Source organism: Lynx canadensis, chromosome B2 (genome assembly GCF_007474595.2).
Source record: "Lynx canadensis isolate LIC74 chromosome B2, mLynCan4.pri.v2, whole genome shotgun sequence".
In the NCBI taxonomy this organism is placed as follows: Eukaryota; Metazoa; Chordata; class Mammalia; order Carnivora; family Felidae; genus Lynx; species Lynx canadensis.
The window spans coordinates 63,942,099-63,961,618 of NC_044307.1; the positions used below are offsets into that span (position 1 = coordinate 63,942,099).

At 39.1% G+C, this 19,520-nt stretch overlaps 1 protein-coding gene across 1 annotated transcript in view; it reads right to left on the reverse strand.

Moving 5' to 3' along the window:
• The window catches only part of COL9A1 (collagen type IX alpha 1 chain), an 88,210-nt gene that overhangs the window by 23,307 nt on the left and 45,383 nt on the right, over positions 1–19,520 (reverse strand). Inside the window, exons 20-32 of the mRNA XM_030314570.1 lie at positions 19,370–19,423; positions 15,761–15,814; positions 14,090–14,143; positions 13,900–13,953; positions 13,711–13,764; positions 13,255–13,308; positions 12,212–12,256; positions 11,159–11,212; positions 11,000–11,053; positions 2,263–2,316; positions 1,566–1,637; positions 1,025–1,060; positions 54–98 (exon numbers count right to left, since the gene is read on the reverse strand). Of these exons, the coding sequence (XP_030170430.1) occupies positions 54–98; positions 1,025–1,060; positions 1,566–1,637; positions 2,263–2,316; positions 11,000–11,053; positions 11,159–11,212; positions 12,212–12,256; positions 13,255–13,308; positions 13,711–13,764; positions 13,900–13,953; positions 14,090–14,143; positions 15,761–15,814; positions 19,370–19,423 (684 nt within the window). The remainder of the gene's footprint in view (positions 1–53; positions 99–1,024; positions 1,061–1,565; positions 1,638–2,262; positions 2,317–10,999; positions 11,054–11,158; positions 11,213–12,211; positions 12,257–13,254; positions 13,309–13,710; positions 13,765–13,899; positions 13,954–14,089; positions 14,144–15,760; positions 15,815–19,369; positions 19,424–19,520) is intronic.

Genomic DNA, 19,520 nt, shown 5'->3' on the forward strand with positions numbered 1-19,520 from the left:
CTGATTTCAGTAAATCAGTACAGCTCATCATTAACCAGAACAAAATGTCTTACAAGTTCACCCCTTTCTCCTGCTTCTCCTTCTTCACCAGAGGAACCCTAAAAATTAAGATTAAAAGTCACATTTTTGAATTCTCAGTCCCTTGCCTCAGTTTTAACCAGTCAACATGGATAAGCATTCCTAAGTGCCCACAGTACCCCCTGGATCATGCAGAAATACAAAATGCTCCCAATGGCTTCTCAATCTGTCAGTGGCTAGTCTAAATCAGAAGAGAGCCTAGAGAAAAGATAGAAGGCGAGGTTGAGTTTCTTCTAAACTTAAGGATTAATGATTGTATCCAGCAATTTTAAAATTAGGTATTCCTTGGGGCACCTGGGTGGCTCAGTCGGTAAGTGTCTGACTCTTGGTTTCAGCTCAGGTCTTGTCTTGATCTCATGATTTCATGAGTTCAAGCCCCACATCAGGCTCTGTGCTGACAGCATGGAGCCTGCCTGGGATTCTCTCTCCCTATCTCTCTACCCCTCCCCCACACACTGTCTCTATCTCTCTCAATATAAATAAACTTTAAAAAATAAATTAGTAAATAAAATTAGGTATTCCTTGAAAAAAAGGCTTTCACTGTAGAAAAAGGAACCCAGAAAAAGGATTAATTATAATTCATGTTCATAATTTGTTTGTTAAAGTCTTGATACAGAAGAACTCAAAATATGATGATGTGGCTATAGAAGGCTCTATCAGTTACAAGTAAACCAATCATGTGAATCAGAGCCAGGGACACTCTTTTCATAGGAAGGACAATGTGTGGTCTTGGAGGCAGAGCCATCATCAGCTCCAGCTTATTGAAGTAGTAGATAAGGTTACAGACAAAACTAAATTCTAGCTTTCACACACTATGAAGCACATTGAGCAAAACTGCTAGCCTCCATCTTTTTATTCACACCATAAACCAGCCAGTGCCCCCTGCTGGTGAGGTACATTAATATGCATTACTCACTGCATCTCATATTCTTCTGATTGGACCCACCTGTTCACCCTTTGGACCAGGTTCACCAACTGCTCCCTGTATTGAATAAAATATAATACTTTTTCAGTATTTGGAGATAATTCAACTACATAATTTCAAATGAACCAACTTCCCATATCAGGCTGGCAGACAAGGACACATATGAATGATGTGACAGACGAGGTCTTGCTCCTCTCCTCACAACCTAACAACTGTCAGGTGAGACCTGGAGAAACTGACAGTTGTCCAAAAGCTGAAAACTTGGGGTGTTCTCTGTTCATGCCCACATAAACCTGACTGGTAGGAATGTAAATTTAAAACTAAACAGGAAGTATGATTACAACTGAAATTTTTACTTTTCTCAACTTTCATTTTTTCCTTCTGAGAAATTATTATCTTAGATTTCTTTTGCTTCTTGATCCCAACTCTCAGTAATTTAGGATGCCTTTCTTGATCACTGTCTATGATCATTGCTATAAAAATCTCCACTGCGCCAAACACACAGCTTCGTTTCTCATAGTAAAAATCAAAACATAAGGAACTTTTTGGAGGGCTGGCTTACCCTGTCACCTTTCATTCCAGGAAGTCCAGGGGGGCCAGGCAAGCCAGGGAGGCCAGGACTACCCAGAGAACCCTGAAAAACAAACACAGAATCTCCCAAATCAGTGTTACTGCAACACCGCAAGCATGCAAGGCAGACACAACCTCGGGTGTGTTGACTCCTGTCTAAAATAAATGTGCTGTGGTTGCTATAACTCTGCTCCTCAAATCTGCCTCTCTCCCACAGTCTAAGGAAGAAATAGGCGAGTCCCTCCACCCGCTCTGTCCCACCTCTGAGGTCCTCAGTTCCCGGGTTTGCGCCCTCCCCACCCCCAACAGTGGGCTCTTTCAGTGGAGCCCGTGCAATGGTAGTGCTTCTCTGGCTGTGTAAACAAGCCTACTGGAGAAGTCAAAGGCAGCATTCACACACTTCTCTTCAATTTCAAGAACAACCAGAGGCCAAATGTAGCACTTCGTGTCTCTCCTCGTTTCAAAATGTATGCTACAATCCACACTGATTCAAACACCCTCTGGGGGTATCCTAGATATAATGTGAAATTCCGCATTTACATTTTCACACATTCACAGCACAGTAGAAATCAAGCAAGGATGATTAAATCACTCTTTGCACATTGTTTTTCTCTCCTTGCTTATTTTTACAAGTTGACCATGTTTTGTATGAAGCGTATAAACTGCGGGAGACTGGAAATACTACTCACCAGTTTACCTGGTGGTCCTGGGGGTCCCACTGGTCCTATTTCACCTCTGCTGCCCTGGAAAAACACAAACATGACTGTCAACTGGACAGTTTGCCAGAACTCAAATGCTTAATTACTATGTCAATAAAATAACATTCTGCTTAGGTTTTTGTTTAAATATAAAAGTCATCAAAGTATTCTCCCCAAGTTCAACGTTGTTACATAAAATGCCCACAGCCTCCCCACTATTCATCCTTCAGTGGATGTGTTAACTGTTCATTGTGATTACAAACCATTAGATAAAAATGATGTCTGATACAACCATGTGAAATGACAATTAGTAATTTTCAGCATCTAAGTCATACTATAACTTATATTATGGCTATTTGTGTATATGTTTTATCCTCTCATTTAGATTATGTGCCCTTGAGGTATAGGTATATTAATTTTGAATTCCGCAGAATGCCTAAACACAGAGTAAATTTCAGGTCTACGGTACATTTTAATGCAGCATCTGGTAAAAGATCTTGAACCGCAAAAGAGTGAAAAAAGAGAAACAGGACAGGGATGTTTATCTTTAAGTTACTAATGCAACTTCAAAAAGAGATAATAGAAATTTACAAAGTTTCTGACATACAAAATTCTTTGTTCTACACATTCTCGTTCTAAACATATCTTAAAAGATTAAATAAACTTTGGAAAGTACAATTTATAATGAAAATGCACCAAAAGCAACATTTCATTTTCTGAGCCAACTTCAATTTTTTATTTGAAACTCTAAGCCTTTTGAGAAAAGGAGACATGAATTCCTCAATTTCTTTCCCCAAGAACCTCATACGGTTTTATGCAGTCTGATAAACGTTTATTTTGAACACATATTCAACTAAACTGAACACAAGGCTATTGGATAAATAATCACATTTCCTGGGCGGTATAAATAAAAATGAAAGTAGTCTTTTGACTTCATTTTACTTTAAAATGACACAAAAACTTCATATTAATTTTTGATATTTATATATTTTTTAATGTTTTTTTATTTTTGAGAGAGAGAGAGTGCAAGCAGGGGAGGGGCAGGGGGTGCGCAGAGGATGACAGCAGAAAGCCACATTCAGGGCTCAAACTTACCAACCGGGAGATCATGACCTGAGCCAAAGTTGGATGCTTAACCAACTGAGCCACCCAGATGCCCCTTTGATATATATAAATGCTTCTGCTAAGATGATCCTGATCTGGCCCATATACTATTCATTTATCTATAATTTGAACTAAGTGTCAAGATCTATCATCATTCTGAATTTCCAGTTTTTTTTTTAAAGGATTAAGAAATGTTTGCTAAATTACAGGTCTCTAGCTTGGAGCTATAATTAAGTGGCAGTCGTTTCAAATGAATTACAGGTGATTTAAATGAAAAGCTCTTAAATACTTTATAAAAAATGTTTATATAAGCAGCTTGTCTAGTATATAAGTTTGTATGGTACATTAGCCCTTAACCCTTGTGAGCAGCTTAGAAGCCTGAGGCAGCGTCCTTTGAGGATGGGCACTGGAAAGATGTAAGAAACCAGCCACTGTGATAGATTCTATCCATCTATAAATATAAATATAAATATAAATATAAATATAAATATAAATATAAAGACTGGATTCCATCCCGTTAATTTAGCCCAGCACTTGAAAGTTCAAGACAGATTTTCTTCAGTATGTCAGTTCTGCTGGCATTTTCAATAATTTCTGAACTGCATCATGATTAAGATCCTAAATGTCATTGGGCTAACATGACTTTAATTCACAGAATAATTAATAGTCATCAGTGGGAAAACTAATTAATGATATCAGAAGAGGAAAGCAGTTCTTGACACAAACTCAAGTATTCACTTCTAAATAAGTGAACCATTATGCCAAAATAAAGATGATTGATGTACTTTTTTTCTCTTTCACAAACCAAAGGGCTAAGTTAAAATAGAGGATTGTATAACTTTTCATTTCTTTCTTGTAGGGATTATTTTTCCAGTCAAAGACAAAGATTTTTCTCTGCTGGTATCTTATTTTTTCTGTCTTTCAGGAGCTCTTATTAGTCAATTCGTAAGTGTTTTCCAGCTGCTGGCAGGACCTTGGCAACACATATGAATGGCTCAGAACCCCAGTGTAGACAGTCTGTTTTGCTGAACTTCTATACCCACGAGCCCAGCACACCCAGAGGACTAGAGTAGGACTAGAGGATCAGTAAAATTATAAGCATTTTTCAGCATGTGTTACTCATTTTTATTTCTCTTCCACCCTTTAAATTCTTGGCCATATTATTTTTTTCAGAGATTAATTTTATTTATTTTATTTTGAGAGAAAGAGAGCATGAACACTTAACTGACTGAGCCATGCAGGTTCTTGGCCATTTGAAACATAGGTATTTCTATAGAAATCATCTCAAGTTTGACAAAGGTGATGTTTATTTTCACAACAATGACCAAGCAGTTACAAATAGAGTGTTAGGACAAGATTTTCTGATGGCCATTCTTAGGATTTCTATGTATTCTAAAAACATTTTCTAAGTTCTAGAATTTCACCTGTGAGTAAGATGAACATGAGTATTCAAGATATAAATAGTAATCTTTAAAAACATAGATTAAACACATGTTGTAGGGAGCAATTAACCATGACCTTGGAACCACAGGTGTGCTAAATACATGTAAACCTCCTGTTTTTCAAAAGCTGTGGTGATTACCATATTCTCAGATGAGGTCAAGGGAGACTGGTAGGAATATGGCTTTTCTGCCCAGTGGCTAATATTTACAAACCCTGTGACAACAAGAGTTCTGATTTGTAACAAAAAAAAATTGTAAGGGACCAGAAAAAAAGGCAGAACCCTACCATTAAAAAAAAAATGAGGAACATTAAAAGGCTTTATTTTTCTCTTGGATGCTCAGTGCCACCATATATATCTCCAATATGTTCAGACACATCTGCCAACTCCTCCCTATTTAAGAAGCCAATCAATGCTTTAAAAAAGATGCAGACCCTCTACCAGTGATTCCCAACTATGGCTGTGCATTAGAATCCTCCAAAGAGTGTTTTAGAAATATAGTTCCCTTGGGGTGCCTGGGTGGCTTAGTCGGTCGAGTGTCTGACTCTTGATTTCGGCTCAGTTCATGATCTAACAATTCATGGGATTGAGCCCTGCATCAGGCTCTGCACTGATAGCATAGAGCCTGCTTGGGATTCTCTCTCTCCCTCTCTCTGTCTCTGTCTCTCTCTCTCTCCCTCTCTCTCTGCCCCTTCCCCATGCTCACATACACACACGCTCTCTCTCTTTCTGTCTTAAACTAAATAAACACTAAAAGAACTATATTTCACCAGACATCTTCCACCACTCCATCTCCCTGCTCCTCCTTCTGCTTCCCTCCTCCTTGCTCCCATATATTCTTATTTTGTAGCTCTGAGGTAAGACCCAGGAATCTGTGTGGATTCATGTCATATTTGTTTGTCTTCACCAGCTTTATGTAAGCTTTTGTTGAATGCTCATTATGAAAATTCCATAAACACCAACATTTTAGGGGCGCCTGGGTGGCGCAGTCGGTTAAGCGTCCGACTTCAGCCAGGTCACGATCTCGCGGTCCGCGAGTTCGAGCCCCGCGTCAGGCTCCGGGCTGATGGCTCGGAGCCTGGAGCCTGTTTCCGATTCTGTGTCTCCCTCTCACTCTGCCCCTCCCCCGTTCATGCTCTGTCTCTCTCTGTCCCAAAAATAAATAAACATTGAAAAAAAAAAAATTTAAAAAAAAAAAAAAAAAACACCAACATTTTAAATTTGCTAAATATGCCTTGGACCATTAGAATCTGGCAAGCTAACTTCAAATGAAAACCATCATGCAGAGCCTTGACTAGAGCTGGCAAGGTACTGGAGATGAGGCCACAGGCACTGAGCCCCACTGCCAGGTCCTGGCCCCGCTGTGCATCAGCCAACTCCAGGCCCGTAACTTCACCTCTCGGTGCCTCGGTTTCCTTACCTATGAAGTGGGGATAAAAGCGGTACCTATCTCATAGGGTTTTTGAGAGGATTGAATAGATACATAAAGCACTTAGAACAGTGTCTGGCTCATAGTAAGCACTGTAAACATTAGTTACTGTTTTTATCCAAGATTTTACCCAAGGCCTAAAGAAATCAGTCAAAATTATGTTTTTTAATCAAATGTTTAATTAAATTGTTCTTTGCGTTCAAATCTCCCATTTCTTTGAGTGTAAAAGTTGCTCTTGGAAAAAAAAAAAAAGTCTGCAATCTTCATTTCTCTAGTTTCTATCAAGACCATTAACCACCGAGAAGGCGCCTTCTTTATAAATAAATACTGGGAGCTGTTTTGTAAAACTAATTTCAATAAATACAGACAAATTATTCTACTTGGAACTCTCCCTTTTAAAATAGAGCTACGAGACTTTTAAAATATCATGGAAAAATCTATTTCATTATACTGATGTTATCATACTTATTTTGCAAAAAAAAAAATTTTGGATTTTATTCCATTGTCCCCTAGATTGTGATGGTGGTTGCATTTGCCTGATTACCGAAAATGCTAACTAGATGAAGAATGAACATTATTCTTAGTACTATGCTAATTTTGGAAGTGAGAAATTATAAATCATTATACTTAGTCTGGAGTATATACTTAAGTGCCTCTCTCTGGGAAAAAGGATGCTGATTAACCCAGAAGATCAATTATGATTTCTACAGATTGTTGCTTTTACAAAACCATTTTCGTATTAATATTAGAAGATGATATTAGTCCTAGTGCAATGGTAATTTTTAGGTTTGCCACAAAGATATTTTAAAAATCTATTCAATTTTACAGCATTGTATAGTTTTATTTCTCTCTGGTGTAGGTTTAAATATTCTTGCACACATGGAGGCAGATCAAAATCTATAACCACCACAGCTGCTTCACAAATTATTGACAGGGATAATATTCCATGGCCTGGGTGGCACAGGAAGGCAGTTTCGACCATTCGACAACACACCATATGGGGACCTCTGTGCCCAGAGCTGTTGACGATAGGTGGGGGTAGAACTTCAAGAGAAATGAGAGAGGCTTCTGTACTCCAGGAGTGTATAATCTTCAGAAAACTGGAAGCAGATCGAATGGCGCTCGCTCATCCCAGTCAGAATCATGAGAGCAGAGCAAACACAACTCTCTCAACAAAAGCCCTGGCGAGTTCCGGGAAGCCTGAAAGACTGAAATGGACCAGGAGCCACTGGATCCGAGGCCCCAGCCATAAGCCTGCTGTAAACCAGGAGTCACCCAGATCCAAGTGAAAAGCAGTAGAGTGTGACTCAGAAAGCCAGAAGCACGATCCAAGTGGTAAAGATATGTGCTCATATGTCATCACTGGCGGTGACAAAAAAACCCTCCCATATATCTTGCTGTGGCATTGGCTAAAGCTGTTAGAACAATGGTTTGGAAAGGGGAACACCACTTAATTTCAAAGACATGCTCCAATTAGCCTGGTCCATTAGTAGGACACATTAGAAGTAGGTTTTCATTCCTTCTACTCAGCTTTTCAATTTGACATTTTCAGGAAAAACTGCTAAAACTTGTGAGGAATAGTTGAAAATGTGTGAACCTTTATCTATGAAACTAAATTTAATGATGTAAAATGAAAGAATAAACGTATCCTTCACTAAGTAGATTTGATGTTAAAACTCTGCTCCAAAACTCTAATACTTAGAACCTCTCGTGACACTTTTCTATAAAATTTATAGTAGGTGAGAAGTCAGTTATTACCAACATAAGCAGCATAGCAAGATTTATTATACCTCCAATTCAGTTCATTTTAAGAAATATTTATTAAGCACCACCTTGCAACAGGCCCTGAGTAAAGAGATGTAGGGACCACAAAGGCAGATCACAGGTGTCCCTGCATCCCCGCTGTTTCCACAGCAAGGGGCAAAAAGGGAGGCACACCATAAGAGACTCTTAAATACAGAGAACAAACTGAGGGTTGCTGGAAGGCAGGTGGGTGGGGGAGGGCAAAATAGGTGATGGGTATTAGGGAGGACACTTGTTGGGATGAGCACTGGGTTCATATGTAAGTGATGAATCACTAAATTCTATTCCTGAAACCATTATTACACTATATGTTAACTAACTTGGATTTAAATAAAATCTAAAACAATAAATAAAATTAATTAATTTAAAAAAGTTTTCAGGGGCCCAGGGTTGTAGGGTTCAGAATAAGGAGAGAGCACTTCTATCTGGAGGATGGGACATAATCAGAGATGGTTTCATTGTAGAATTAACATTTTAATCACATCTAAGAAGACACATGAGACATTGAGAAGAAAGCCATCTAAGTGCAGAGCATAAGAAAAGAAAGGCAGGCTGAGAAGTACAGAGACTATTTGGAAATTAGCATGGAGTCCAGCTTGACTTGAACACAGGCTGGCTCTGAGCAAGGCAGAAGTGGAACATAAAACTAGAGGGTAAACCAACAGTTTAAGATTTGGTACTTTCTTTAATTGCCAGTGGAGATCCATGGAAGATTTGTAAATAAAGAAGAGAAGTGATGACAGAAGGCATACTTCAAAAAGACCAGGATGGCAGTCTGCACAGCTGGGGTCACAGCCAGTCCCCAGGCCTCTGAAATGGTGCCTGATACTTTTGTGTGTCACCATGGCCATGGGAACACTACTGGAGTTCTAGGGTAAGGTCCTGGGGAACACAGAATTATCCCAACCAAGATGCCAGGAGTACCTGTTGGGAAACACTGGTAGAGGAAGGATAGACAAGCTGGGGAGGCAAATCAGGAGACAACGGATAATCCAAGCAGCAGCTAATGATCTGAGCCAGGACAGTGAAAGTCGGCTTAGAAAAGAAGAGTCAAATGTAAGAGACCTTCAAAAGGAGGTGGTAGAATCAGCGGGTCCTAGTAGAGATAGGAATCATGACCGAAGAAAAACACCAAAGCTTTGAGCTGCAATGAGAACCTAGACATTTACAGAAACGCAAAAATCAAAACCTGAATCAGGTTGAAACATAGGCAGAACAGATATAGGCATAACAGATCTGCCTGCCCTCACATAAAAGAAGTAAACACTCCCACCCCATCTCCTTCCGCAGTTCTGCCTCTGGTTCTCGATATATCCCATGGCACTTAACTGATGATGGGCCAACCCCTCTCTACTGTGTCACATTTTGTGCTTCAGTGTGTGGTCCTCACACACAGCAGGTGCTCCTTCACCTTTACTGTTTTCTGCTCTACAAAGTGAACACTAGACTTAATAGCCAACATTCTCAAAGTTTCAGTGCCCCTTTCCCACACTTTTAAATCTTTCTGGACCAGTCATGGAGAATCTTCGTTGTTTTAGGAATGTGATCTAGCTACAAACTCATTGCTTTGGCAGTCAATTTAAGGAAAGTATTTTAATTAGAAATTTGCAGGCTTCAAGCAAGAGAGAAGAAAAGGATAAGTGAGCAGCGAGGGAGCGAGGAGCATAATGAGGGGCAATAGCTAGTTTCTTTGGCTGCAGAGAAACTTTTGGAAACCACCTGGTAGAGGTCAGTTGACAAACATCCATGAGAAATGGAAAAATTCCCCTCTCATGTCACAAGACACCTGGAATATTTCACTTCCCTCAAACATGAAAATCCTTATTCAGCATGCTCATGGAATGCTTTAAAAGAAGTAACAACAATATTTAGAAATAATTCTGTGTTCTCACTTGGAATTCTTTTTGATACTCAGCAGATTTTGAAAACAAGAACTTTATACTGAAGGCCAGAGAGAATTTTTTAAAGTTCACATTAACGTTTAATTTCCTAATCAGTTTCTCTCTAAGGGTTAAAGGGAAAATCTACGTTGCTATATTTGATGCAAAATAGGCACATTTACAAACTCACACTAAAAAATGTCTGGCAGTTTCTCAAAAACCTAAATATAGTTCTCACATGACCTAGAAATTCTACTTCTAGGTATTGTACTCAAGAGAAAAACATGTGACCACACAAAAACTCATAGAAAAATTTTCATAGTAGCATCATTTATAATGGCCAAAAAGCAGAAATAACCCAAATGTCCATCAGTGGATGAAAGAATGAATGAAATTTGGTATATCCATGCAACTGAAATTATTCACCAATTAAAAGGAACGAAGTACGGATACATGCTACAGCATAGCTAAGACTTGAAACATGTTGAAAGAAGCCAATCACTGAAAAACCCACATAATTGTATGATACCATTTATATGATATTTTCAGAACAGGTAAATCTACAGAGACAGAAAGTGGATTCGTGGTTGAGTAGGGCTGAGAAGATTGGGAGGAAGTGTTGAGTGACTGCAAGTGGACACAGAGTTTCTTTTTTGGATGACGAAAATGTTGAAAATGGACTGTGGTAATGGTTGCATAATTCCACAGATATGCTAAAAATCAATAAATTGTATACTTTAAATGGGTGGATTATATAGTACATGAATTATGTCTCAGTACTATTGTTCTTTAACCACACTAAAATATTTCCCTCAACATGAGATGAGAGCAAAAAGGGTCATCATGCTTTTTAAACATATTTTAAACATTTTTAAAGTTTTATTTCCACTTTCTGAATTTAAAAAAAGCATGTGTATACATGAATAGCATGCCCATTCCATTGTCTCTCTCGGCTAGGACATGCTCAAACACCAGAAGGCATTCATGGATAAATGAACAAATGATTGGAAGAACACCCAGCAAAACCCTGAGAAGGCACCTTGGAAGGTTCTACAGAAAAGGAGTACTCACAGGAAGCCCTCGGGGTCCTCGGGGTCCCACTTCTCCTGGAGGCCCCTGTTGGCCCTATTATGAGGAAGGCAAGGAAAGAAAAAGTTAACACTCCCTAATTCTTTGCTCACTGATTGCAACAGGTTATAATATAAGGAAAGGTAACTCATGGCATCTTACCGGTTTGCCTGAATTCCCCAACTGACCAGGCTTCCCTGGAGCACCTGTGTTACCCTAAAGGTAAAGAGCAACATTCAGAGTAATTCAGACAGCAAGTAAGCATATCATCAACCTGTCTAGGCCAGACCAGGCATTTCTGACACCTAAATAGCATTAATTTCCCAATTTCACATTGAGAATTTGGGAAGATGTAGAATCTCTTTCTTAGTGGATACATTAAAAAGTTTTTCAGATTCAGGATAATGTTCTGTTATTCCCACAAGTATAGTAAAGGTGTCAAAAAGTCCAAAAGTGAAGGTCAAATGTCAAAAAAATGAAGGTCATTAGCCAGACAAGAATATGAGAAAAGTTTTCTTTCTTCACAATATTAATTATATGTGTCTTTCCTTTACCACTTCTGTCTCCAATACCTTTCTTTGAGCCCTTTTACCTGACACTGACACTATTAAAATTAAAAAGAATCCTGTGAACATGAGGAGTAAGAGGATGTGCCATTGAGAAAAACCCTGCCAGCAAGCTCCAGGGAAAGCACATGTCTGGGATGTCATCTGCACCATCAGTCTCTCACAGTCTACTTATTAGGGAACATCTCTGCTCTTTAAAGATGCTGTGGACCCCTATAATTAGAGAGCTGTAGCCATATAACCTGGTAGTGACCAAATTCTACATTATTCACATTTTATCTATTTTATTCAAAGCTATGTCTTCTCCCTTTAATTTTTCTTTCACCTGTTGTTTTTAATTGTGATATAATTTCTATGGCTTAGTAACAATTTCCTTATTTTAAGTGGTAAAGAACAGTAACACTTTCTCTGTTTTCTACTGGCAAAGGATGACACTTTCAGGAAGGAAGTCTAATCAGCAACACTTTGTCAAAGTATTCTGTTTGCAGCTAGGAAAGAGAATAGCATTTGAAGCCATAAAGCCTTTTTCATTTCTCCTTAGAGTCAAAAATAAGTCAGGCTGGAAATACTAAAAACGATAAATAAAACACACTAACGAAAGAATAAAGAAATAGAGAAAAGTACTAATTAAAAAGGTTTAATCTTTTACCTTTTCACCAGCAACACCCTTTGCTCCAGGGATCCCAGGTACACCCTGAAAGAGCGCATACAGAACACGGGTTGAATCACTTCACCTGAGAATCTATCTGCAGGTGCCGTGCTCACTTCATGCCGAGGGGCCAAGGGGATCGTGACAGCAGCAAAGCTTTAATGTGAGGGAGCTTCTCCCTAGTTCCCAAATTCTGAACAGTTTAGAAGGAATTGCTTCACTGTATCTGGCTTGTTAAGTCTGAACACCCTTAGGCAAATCCTGCCTCTAAACTAAAGTTATTTTTCAAGCATGAATTTCCAAATTATAATCCAGTACTATTTTCAGGTCAATGGGAACTTCTACTACCAGCATGATTTGAGGTACAGAATAACAAAACAAGGACCTACCTACTGAATCGCTAACGTTTAAGTAGGAAAAAAAATGGCAGGAGAATGCTGGCTCTAACTGAAATTTGGTACTATTGGGAGTCCTAATGTTCTCTCACTGGTTATTTTGAAATGTCAGACAGATATCATAATAAATTGTGGCCAGTCCTCAAATCACCAAGTATCCCTTTGTAACCTTGAAACATGTGTCTCCAAGAATACATCTGTATAATCCACATTAGCCTCCAGCCACATTAATGCAGGGAAACACCAATTTGAATAATTCAAAATACCACACATCAAAAAAAAATGGTATCTTATATCTCACATTGTCCTATGAACATACTCTCAACCCTCTTATGGCTCAACTCTGCTAACAAGAACTTCAGAACTGGTTAAAAGTAGGAGGAAGTATATGACCCTGGCCCATAGCTCAGGGTTAGTGAAATAAGACAAATTGAGTGAACTAAAGATAGAAGATAAAATTAAAGCTTAGTATAGTTATTAGAGAAATAGCTAGTTATTCAGAAAAAAGTAGAAAATGTAAAACTGTAAAAATATAAAATTAAAGTATCATATATGTTCCCCAGAACTTATCAAATTATTTCTCCCTAAAATTCATATTTTCAAAATGTGTACCCAAACCAATAAACATTTAAAGACTCAAATACTTACAGGTAACCCTTGCAATCCTGCATCACCAGGAGGCCCAGGTTTCCCTGGTTCACCCTGAAAAAAGAAGTTTGTATGCATCATTGGACTTGTATGAACTGCTTAATTTCTTTCAAGAAAGGAAAGGACACAGACCTTCTAAGTAGAAGGATAATCTCTACATCTGACCTTACATGCACTTTTATAATATGATCCAGTTCAGGGAGGGGGGAGGAGGACGATGGACTTAGGACATAAATTTAATCAAAATACACAGTTTCTTTCAGCGACTTTCATTAACAGGGCAATTTTACTGAGTTCCTAAAACCAAGTAAAGAAACATACTATTCTAATAGTATTTTCAGTTGACACTTGATTTAAAAATTAAAAGGAGGAGAAAAGCCAAAGCCAGCTAAACACATTTCCCAGTAATGTAGTAATGGAAATGCTGTGCTTGGTTGGCCAGGGCCACACAGCTACCTTTGTTCCAGGCATTCCAGGTATCCCATCACGGCCATCCACACCTGGCAAGCCCTACAGACACACAGAGAAACAGGCTGTCTCTCAGAAATAGTCACAGCCTTCTTCCCTTCATTATTTTCTAAAGTTTTATTACAAGTTAATAATCACTTTGAAAAATGTGCTTGATAACTGTGGCTCAGGACATACCGTGTCTCCTTTGGACCCAGGGACACCAGGAATTCCTCTAGAACCTTGAGGTCCCTGCAGGGCAGAAAGGCAAGGATAGACAAGACATGCTCATTTATCACAATACTTAGGACACATCAAAGAGGTAAGCAGAATCAGAGGACACCAAAAAGCACCATGTTTACAGTGGTTAACACTAATTTGAACTCACTCTATCTCCCTTGGGACCTGTTTCTCCTGGAGGTCCTCGCTGTCCTTGATCACCCTGTATGAAAATAAAATGTTGTTAATACAAGCAGAAGTCACTTATTGATAGACTTTTGAAATTATAAAACTCCATCCACATTACCTTACTACTGCTCTTTCAACCTTTGCTCTGACTTGGATGCCTAGCTCAAGAAATCTTTTTTATTTTTTATAATTTTTTTAATGTTTATTTGAGAAAGAGACAGTGTGAGCCAGGGAGGGATGGGGGTGGAGGGGGGGATACAGAGTCTAAAACAGGCTCTGAGCTGTCAGCACACAGCCTGATGCGAGGTTCAAACTCACGTACCATGAGATCATGACCTGAGCCGAAGTCGGACACTTAACCAACTGAGCCACTCAGGCGCCCCTCGAGAAATCTTTTTATAAAATTACATTGTCTTAAAAATTTATATTGCCATGGGGATAACTGAGACTTACGTGTCTTTTGATTTCATTTTAAATGCATACAGCTTCTGTGTTCTTTGGATGTATAGGTATAATAAAATTAAGATCCATGCTGCAGATAACCTTGACATCAGTAACTATGTCTACATATCAGCTAAATGCATTGACTATCTTGCTGAGTTGAGGTTTGGATCAGTTGCCAATCTTGTCTCCATATTATTTCATTCTCCAGGCAATGATAGGGGTTCCTGTCAAAATTATCTGGCTAATGTTGATTTATGGTATAGGCGGTAATAGAGGATGTGTCTTCCTAAAATACAGCTTTTGTTGAATTGCATAACCACTCTACAATCTCAAATGGCTTCCTATTGCTACTATATCAGTTCAAACTGCTAAGATTGGCATTAAAAGCACTCCATAATATGATCCTACCTCATCTATTCAATTTCATCTTCTCAGTAGAAACTTCCAATGCCAGACAGTAACAGCCCCTATGACAACACATACCCCCATCACCACCAACAGTGTTCTTTCTCACCTGTACTCTGCTGCCCATCCCCCCCAGAATGGCTTTCCAGGTCAACCTGCCTCTAAGATCCTCTTGCATGGATTACCTCCACCACATATTCTAGTGCTTGATCTTATAATGTACAACATAGTTACATTCTGTCTTTCCCACTGGGCCATAGGAGTTTGATAGTTGGAGATTCTCTTTTAATTATACCTTCTCTACTTTTTCTGTGATCAAAGTGGTTATTAATAGACGGCTTTGTATTTATTTCTAGAAAAGGTGTGAGGCAGCCCGTAATAATGACACATGTGCATGTGACAGTCAAAATATAGAATAATGCGGTCAGAAATCGTAGAAAAGGAAAAGAATTATCCAAGCAACTGAAATATAGTAACAGATGGTTACTGTGACTCTAAGCATCCTGGCAACCAAAACAAAAGGAAAACACAACAAATGTAAAAACTCAACATTTTGACTTCACCTATAAGAAAAACAAAAATCCATACCAAGTCAAAAGAACATTCTCTTTGTCCAAGAAAGTGATGCTCATCATGATTAAAATTTGTTTAAATAAATATAAAACTATTGCCCATTTTACTACTTTAATTATTCACATGTGGAAGACATGCGTGCACATGCACACACACACAGAGCAAATAATCTTGCCTGATCATTGCTAAAGAATCTTTCATTGGGTCTTGTAAAAGGAAAACTACTTACAGGTGCACCAGGGAGACCTTGAGGCCCAGGTTCTCCATCTAAGCCCCGAGCACCCTACAAAAAAAAAAAAAAAAAAAAAAGACAAAGAAATGAAATTAAGATCAGCCATTTAAATGTTTATTTATTTATTTTGAGATAGAGAGAGAGAGAGAGAGAGCAGGGGGAGAGAGAGAATCCCAAGTAGGCTCCACACTGTCAACGCAGGGCTCAATCCCACTAACTATGAGATCATGACCTGAGCTGAAAATCAAGTCAGACACTTAGCGGACTGAGCCACCCAGGCACCTCAAGATTACTCATTTATGTTAAAGGCCACATCAGTCTTTCTACAGAACTTCAATAGCCAGATAAAAAAGGAGGTTTTGTGTTTGCAACATATACTGTATTCATCAGTGAACTCCACGGATTTTTTTTTTAATGTTTATTTATTTTTGAGAGAGAGACAGAAACAGAGTGCCAGCGGGGAGGGGCAGAGAGAGAGGGTGACAGAGAATCCAAAGCAGGCTCCAGGCTCTGAGTTGTCAGCACAGAGCCCAATGCAGGGCTTGAAGCCACAGACTGTGAGATCATGACCTTGCGTGACTGCTTAATCAACTGAGCCACCCAGGCACCCGTGGTGAGTGTTTAATCAGACACCTCAGATATGAAAACACTTAGTTTGCATCTTCTCATCCCACCCAAGGTACTTATGATACCACTCTGGATATTTTAAGTTAACACTGTATCCATTCTTGATTGATGACATGAACTGAAAACACTGGTACCTGTTTAGAGAACTTGACAAACCTGTTGAAGAGGTTTGGTACTCACCCTGCAGGCCTCTCAGCATTCTGATGGGAATTTGTTAGCGGTGAAGACCAAGGAGCCACCCAAAGAATAGTTGGCATGGACTCTGCTGCTGCTGCAGCTGTGGGTGGGATTCTGTGACACTGGATTTCCACCAAGATCCAGAATCAGAAGTCCAGCCATGCGGTTTAGAAGAACGAATTGTAATAAGGATTTGAGTATGCCCTCTTCCATCCTGGATAGGCATTAGGTTCAGTTTATATGAAATAATTCATTTACTTCCTTCACAACAAACACCCTACCAAGTGATGGTGGCATAAAAACTACACAGCTTTAGAAATGTAATTGTCTTGAAATCAATTCCGACTTGGTTATATTGTACATGTCGCCTTCTTATTTAATTATAAGAATCAAACTGATTTTAAAACAAAAAAGGGGGGGGCGGTTAGTGCTTTCTGCATAGGCTACATGATAAAATACAACCCTCTTTAAATCTTTTTCTCATCTGCTAAGTGAATGAGAAGGCAGAAGGGCCACTGGAGTCCACAGGCCATCTCCTAATGAAAAGGGTTGAGGTAAGGAGATGATAAAATAAATAGAAAACAGTCCAAAGAGTATTGGATGGATGTCAGCCCAAGAAAACCAGGTGGACAGCATCTGTAGTATTAAGAGTCAGAAAACCTTTGATAGAAGGTTCAGAAAAGAGAGAATCAAATAAAGGACACAACCGAAGCAGAGGCACCACAAAGCCTTGAAATTCTTTGATCCCTAAAAACTAGAACAGAGCAGAAAGCAGTCTACGTTCACCAGGGAAGGAGAGATTTGGAAGACCCGAAAAAGACCTTGAATTCATCATTCACCCTGCGTGGTGAGAGCGGAGCCCGGCCTTTGCATTATAGAAATGGCTGTGATGCACTCACTCTCTCTCTTATTGCTGTTCAGCACAAGCTGAGACCCAAAATGCTGTTACTAGGCAACCACGCCAGGGGTCTGAGTTCATGAGAAGAGCTTGCTTTTTTTTTTTTTTTTTATGGAAAGCAATTTGACAGAACTCAGAGGAAATGAGAAATTTTGAAAAATGCCAAGTAAAAAACATGCCTCAAATAAAGAGCATATCAAGAACAGTAATTGGTTTCAAAGTGTGGGGTCACATATTTTAGATGATTTAAACCCAGAAAAAGCGAAGGCCTACGTATCAGCAACTTCAAAACAAATGGGATGTATTACTTAATAACAGAAGAGATACACACAGAATATTACTTAAGGTAACATGAATATAGAAATATGAAATATGTTTTTTAAAATACAGTGTTTTTAGAAAAGAAATATTCTAGAGGAAATGGAAGAGTAAAACAGGCAGAATGAGAATACCCAAAAGGGACAGCAAGGCTGAAAAAAAAAGAGTCACAAAATAATTCCTTCAATTTCCAAGAATATGCATTTCTTTTAAAAAATTTAGTTTTATTTTTTTGAGCACCTACAATGTGCAAGTTAGTCCCACTTAGCGGTTAATAAAAGTCCTGTGCTTCTGTGTGAAATGACACAAATTAGCTCTAGAGGTTCTAAAGAGAAAGAGGTGAGGGTCAGAAGTGGTGGTAGGCAAAGTGCTTTTCTTTTTCCAAGCCCACAAAGTGGCTTTTCTAACATACTCTGTAAGTAGTAACCATTTTCTGAAAATCTGATAGAGAAGGTAGACACACCCCTACACACACTCACATACACACACAGTGAGAAAGACATTTCTGGACACAGCATGAATGTTCAAGTTTCCATTGTTTTCATTCACGATACTCAGCCAAGCCCTCCCTAGCCCCATCCTCCACCAGTAGGAGCATGTCTTCCGGGTAGGTCTGGCATCCCTCTGATGTCACCATCTCCTCCCTGAGCCCTCCCAGTTCCCTGATCAAGAGTAACCACTCCTTCATCTTCACTCCCTCAAACCACTTGCCCTCAAATTTATGGGTCTCTTGTATACATTGTAGTTAGCTATCTACTCACTCGTTTCTCCCAATAAATAACAAATTTGAAGTCCTTATTGTTGAATCTCCCCAGCATCTCGCAGTGTCTTACTATGGAAATGGTAGGAGAATCTGGTCTTTGCAACTGGGCTAAGGACAGATTCGAAAACTCCAGCCACAAGTATAGGATTCCTGTTGAAGGCAGAGCTCAGCAATCCACCTAGCAGAGAGCCACAGATGGCCCCAGTGTCCTTAGGGATATCCTGCCTTCTCTTACCTCTCCCTTCCTTCCATTCCTTCCTTGTCTTTGCTTTGATTTCCAGGTATTGTGTCAGTGCTATCAGTATTAACTATTGATAATGATAAAGAGATAAAATGTAACAGCCCTGCTTACTTCTATTTACTCGAGATAATTTAAAATATATAATACATAAGTATCATATGTACTACTCTTTTCTATCATCTATGTTTATAACAGAAATGTGAAAACCTAACTAAACATCCACAAAGCAAATAAAAAATAAAAAATGATGTTGCTTGGGCACCTGGGTGGCTCAGTCGGTCAAGCGTCAGACTTCAGCTCAGGTCATGACCTTGTGGTTTGAGGGTTCGAGCCCTGCATCAGGCTCTGTACTGACAGCTCAGAGCCTGGAGCCTGCTTCAGACTCTGTGTCTCCCTCTTTCTCTGCCCTTCCCCCGGTTTCTCTCTCTCTCTCTCTCTCTCTCTCTCTCTCTCAGAAATAAACCTTAAAATTTTTTTTAATGTTGCTAAAAATAAGATATTTTTAAGTGGCAAAAAATTCAAATATTTACACATTTGATTATCATATCATCATCATCATCATCATCATCATCATCATCTTACTTTTTCCCCTTTGGCCCCAACTATGCCAGTGATGCCTCTTAATCCTTGAGCTCCCTGGAAATATAAAAACAACAGTGAATTGCTTTAGTTGAAGCACACGTTTGTTTCTCTCATCACAAAAGCTGATCCAAAAGGATGTTAACATAAACCA